This window comes from Mirounga angustirostris, unplaced genomic scaffold (assembly GCF_029215605.1).
Source record: "Mirounga angustirostris isolate CCGP_5_RB_7025 unplaced genomic scaffold, mMirAng1.0.hap1 SCAF_1, whole genome shotgun sequence".
Lineage (NCBI taxonomy): Eukaryota > Metazoa > Chordata > Mammalia > Carnivora > Phocidae > Mirounga > Mirounga angustirostris.
Genome location: NW_026991709.1, coordinates 106,880,644 through 106,885,167, shown reverse-complemented (window position 1 = coordinate 106,885,167; position 4,524 = coordinate 106,880,644). Strand labels below are relative to the sequence as shown.

The window sequence follows — 4,524 nt, the reverse complement described above, 5'->3', positions numbered from 1 at the left end:
TACTGACTGTCAAACACCCCTAAAGATGCTGCACCATTTTTAATTTCTAAAGACAGTATAGGAGCATGCTTTATTCCCCACAGCCTTATCAACATATATATTATCAAACATCTTTCTTTTTTCCCAGCTGAGAGGTGAGCAATTGTTCTCCAGTGCAGCTTTAGTTACAGTTCTTTTATTATGAGCAAGAGGTGGAGAGCAAGTTTATATTTACATCTTGTTTTCTGTGAACTCTCTCTTCTTATCTCTAACTAGTTTTTTTCTATAGTTTTTTTGGGGGGGGCGGATAGCCTAAAAAAATTTTAATGTAATTTAATTTACCAAACTTCTCCCTACTGGTTATGCATTTTTAGTCATAGTTTAGAACTTTTTCCTACCCCCAGGTTTCTTACAGTTTTTATTTGTAGATGGAATCTTTAAAAGTTCTGGAAGAGATTCTTATGCACACCAAAATACCAGTTTACAAATCCAAGTTTATAAAGTGATGTCAAACATTGCAGTTATTTACATGAGAAACATTTAATCATCTGTCATGTTGGTGCTTTTCTTAATTCTTCTAAATGATGTCACTCTGAAGTCTTCTTGTCTGCATGATAAAACGTTCTGTTAGTAAAACAGAAAAGATTATTTCTGGAGTAATGTAGGGTCTTTCTGAATAAACATATTCAATTATTGAAAACTTTACCTTTCTAAGAGAAGACAACATAAACCATTATGATACAGCCCACAATCCAGCCAATCAAGAGAAGAATAGGGACCAGAAGGCGGGATGATGCAGACTCTGCTTAAAAATAAAAGAAAGCAGATTAGGTAGGTCATTTTGGCATCGTATCTTCTGAATCAAGAGAATAAAAGGAATCTGATAATATCAAGAGAAAAAAATACACTCTCACGTCATTCCGAGACATGATTATTATCTTCTGTTCTACAAAGGGTACATGGGAATCAGCTGGCTATTTGAAACAGAAGACCTGTGTTCAAACCATAGGTCCTCCTTTTACAGTTATGTGACCTTGAGCCATTCTGAGCTTGGACTTCCCTATTTGTAGAGATAATGAAACTTGTGATCTTACCTCCCTGAGTTGTGGTGAGGATCACATATTATTGTGTTTGTGTGTGCTTAATGTATACAAAACACATTCCTGCATCTGTTCAACAACACAGACAGCGGCTGTCTACACAGAAACAATCGAAAATGACTCTTGAGGCCATTCCTCCTAAACTAAATAATCATAACATAGGGAAAGGTGTTGAAAATTGTTCTTAGTCTTGATAGCTGACTTTAATCATCAGTATCATAGGAAAAGAAAAGCATATACCTTATATGATCATTCTCCACTAGAGAAAAGAGATTCTTTTTTGTTAACATGCTCAATAGAGCAACTAACCCTGATCCCAACACACATAGAAGACATGAGGACAACGACCCCTCCTGTGTCTTCTATTTGTACCCTTACCTGAAAAAAAGCAATTTATAAAATTATCATTTTTTTAATATTCATTGCACACACACACATCACACAGAAAGAGTAAAGAAGAGCACAGATAGACATCATATAGAATTAATGTCTCCATGTTAAGGACTCAGGTATATTCTTAACTGAAAAGCACAACTAGGTTGTATGCCATCAGCTAACCAAGAGAATGCATATTCTTAGCAATTGTGTGCCTATTACAATTTCCATCACTTTAAAATGTAAAGTTTTTGGGCGCCTGGGTGGCTCAGATGGTTAAGCGTCTGCCTTCGGCTCAGGTCATGATCTCAGGGTCCTGGGATCAAGTCCCGCATCGGGCTCCCTGCTTCTTGGGAGCCTGCTTCTCCCTCTGCCTTTCTCTCTTGCTCTGTCTCTCATGAATAAATTTAAAAAAAAAAAAATCAAAAAATAAAATAAAATAAAATGTGAAGGTTTTTTTAAGTGCTATTAAAACAAAACCATCAGGAAAAGAGACACCTCTAAAATTAGGAGGCACTCTTATAAAAGCAAACTTAGGGCAGTTAAAATGAATTTTAATAGTTTAAATCTATGCTTCCAAAATGGTGGAATCTCTCTTAACTCTTGTAAATTCAACGCGTTTTCCTTGCTTCTCCATCTCGCTGTGACCTTGAACAAAGCATTAACCACTAAATGGTAAAATCTTTCTCTACCTGCCATGTGGTATTGCTCTAAGGATAAAATGAACATTATGATATGCCCTTTACTCGCATTTGGATGAAAGACTTTTTATGGATTAAGGTGTCATTGTAATGGAAGTATGTAGCCGTAATTTTTTGAACTGTTCATATATATGATTTAGTATTTTTCCCAATTTCAAAGAACTTAAAAATTAATACCAACATTTTAATGGAGCATTTATAAATGTCTTATACATGCATATTTTAATACAATTCTAAAATTTACATATAATAAAGCCCTAAAAGTATATGTCTCATTATTTATTACTCTTTGTAACACAATACAAATGACTGTGCATTTTTTTCTTTTTTTCTTTTTTTTTTTTAGAGAGAGAGAGAGCAGGGAGGGAGCAGAGGGAGAAGGAGAGAAAGAATCCTAAGCAGGGTCCAAGCCCAGTGCTGAGTGGATGTGGGGCTCAAGTAGAGGCTCCACAGGGGGCTCCACCTGGGGCTCCACCCGGGGTTCAATCTCACCACCCTGAGATCATGACCTGAGCGGACACCAAGAGTCTGACGCTTAACCAACTGAGCCACCCAGGTGCCCCAATAGACCATGCATTTTAACACTCAAAGTATACCTGCATTTGTGTTCTTTTAACACGAATATTTTAAGTTTTATCATAAGCTGTAGCATCATTTTGAAATAGAAATATATGGGGCCCCTGAGTGGTTCAATTGGTTAAGTGTCCAAATCTTGGTGTGCGCTCAGGTCAGGATCTCAGGGTTGTGAGATTGAGCCCCACTTTGGGCTCCACGCCCAGTGTGGAGTCTGCTTGAGAGTCTTTCCCCTCCCTCTCCTGGCCCCTCTATTCCTTCCCCTGCTTTCTTTCTCTCTCTCTCTCCCTCAAATAAATAAATAAATAAATAAATAAAATCTTAAAAAAGAAACAGGAACATATAAGAACACAATATACTTTGCATAGGTCACTTACATTACAGTGCAAACAAACACAAAACCTCTTTTTAAATATGAAGAGTTATTTCAAAATGCTTCTCTCTGTTCAATCCTGAGCATGCCCAGATGGTTATACCTGGAAGTATCCTTAAGGGCAACCGTGTTCTAAAACAAAACTGTCTGTGTTCAGAACCTGGACCCTCATTTAAAATGAGGATAGTGCCCAGTAGAGGCGTCATAGAATGTCCACTTTCTAGAATGTGATCATAGGCAAGTGACTATACTTGACTATGCTTCAGTTTCCTTATCTGTAAGATGGAAATGATGATAATACTGTATATCTCCTGGGATTATTGTCTAAATTAAAAGCAACAGTTCCTGGAGGTATTTAAAAAGTGTTTCTTGGATACACTATATATTCAGCTCCTTTTGTCATATTAGACTCAATCGTTTTTCTTAAATATAATACACATTTTAAAAGAAGAAAAAAAGAAATTTAGATATGAAGCATATTAGCGATGACTAACCCCTTTTTATTTATTTCATTTTAGAGGCAGAAAACAGGTCCAGAGAGGAAGAGGGACTTTCCCTAACTCACATGGCTATTTAGTAGCAGACCTGACAAAGAAAACAGATGTCCTTCATTCTGGTCCAGCATACCACAATACCTCCAGTGTAGAATAACCCTGGAGGATAATGGACTTCTAACTCATATTTTGAAAAAAATGTGAACAAATTAAGCTTTTTTGTTTGGTCCTTTTAAAAGCATATATAACATATAGACATGGTCCATAAATTGTATATCCAATGCATTTTTTTTTTAGCGATGCTAACTTATATGGTTAATGCCCCATTAGCAGTGAGACCACGTTCTTCAGAATAACTGAGAAATATGAAATACTGAGGAATGTAAAATAAACCAGGGAGCTTGGACCTTTATTTTGCCAAGAGGGTCTGATGCCTTAAATCTTACCTTTTTCAGCCATTCTTCCTGTTGCTGGGTGGGTTGGTCAGTGCCACGCTCACCTCTTTGTTGGTGTCATCTAGTGTCTCTTTGAACTTTAAATAGATCTCTGAAGAGTGTGGCAGCTGCCCCTCTCCTGACTGCCAGTTGTCTGCAGAATGATGTAAGATGTTGGAGAACAGTGCTCCTCTGGCTCTTCTTTATCCTCTTATTATGGAAGAAACTAAGGGCTACGTGCGCTAAACAATTCAATAAGCTGAGCTATCCTGAACCAGAGATGGGTAGATTTTTAGTTCAGCCAATGCCTGCAGGCGACATGGAGAAAATGTTTAAGGAATGGGGTGTACAGAAGAAAAAATGGCATTGCAATTAGACAAGTTCTATCAAAGAGGGAGGGTGATCTATTGGGGGAAAAATACTCTGGAGTTGGAGAGACCTGGCTTAAAATTCCAACTCTATTTCTGTAATGAAGGCCAAGTTGCTTAACCTGGG

The 4,524-nt window shown here is 37.3% G+C and overlaps 1 protein-coding gene across 4 annotated transcripts; it reads right to left on the bottom strand.

Annotated features, from left to right (window-relative positions):
* Nucleotides 1-453: 453 nt before the first annotated feature.
* On the bottom strand, nucleotides 454-4,271 carry STRIT1 (small transmembrane regulator of ion transport 1). Of its 4 annotated transcripts, none has more exons than XM_045903504.3 (3): nucleotides 4,042-4,271; nucleotides 686-784; nucleotides 454-603 (listed from the first exon to the last, which is right to left on the bottom strand). In XM_045903504.3, exons 1-2 carry the CDS (start codon nucleotides 4,052-4,054, stop codon nucleotides 690-692), a joined length of 108 nt encoding a protein of 35 aa, XP_045759460.1. In that variant the 5' UTR covers nucleotides 4,055-4,271; the 3' UTR covers nucleotides 454-603; nucleotides 686-689. The 4 variants fall into 4 exon arrangements, with proteins under 4 accessions (XP_045759460.1, XP_045759459.1, XP_054360326.1 ...); XM_045903503.3 differs by having other exon boundaries at nucleotides 454-586; nucleotides 4,042-4,219; XM_054504351.2 differs by having other exon boundaries at nucleotides 686-781; nucleotides 4,042-4,216.
* Nucleotides 4,272-4,524: the final 253 nt, after the last annotated feature.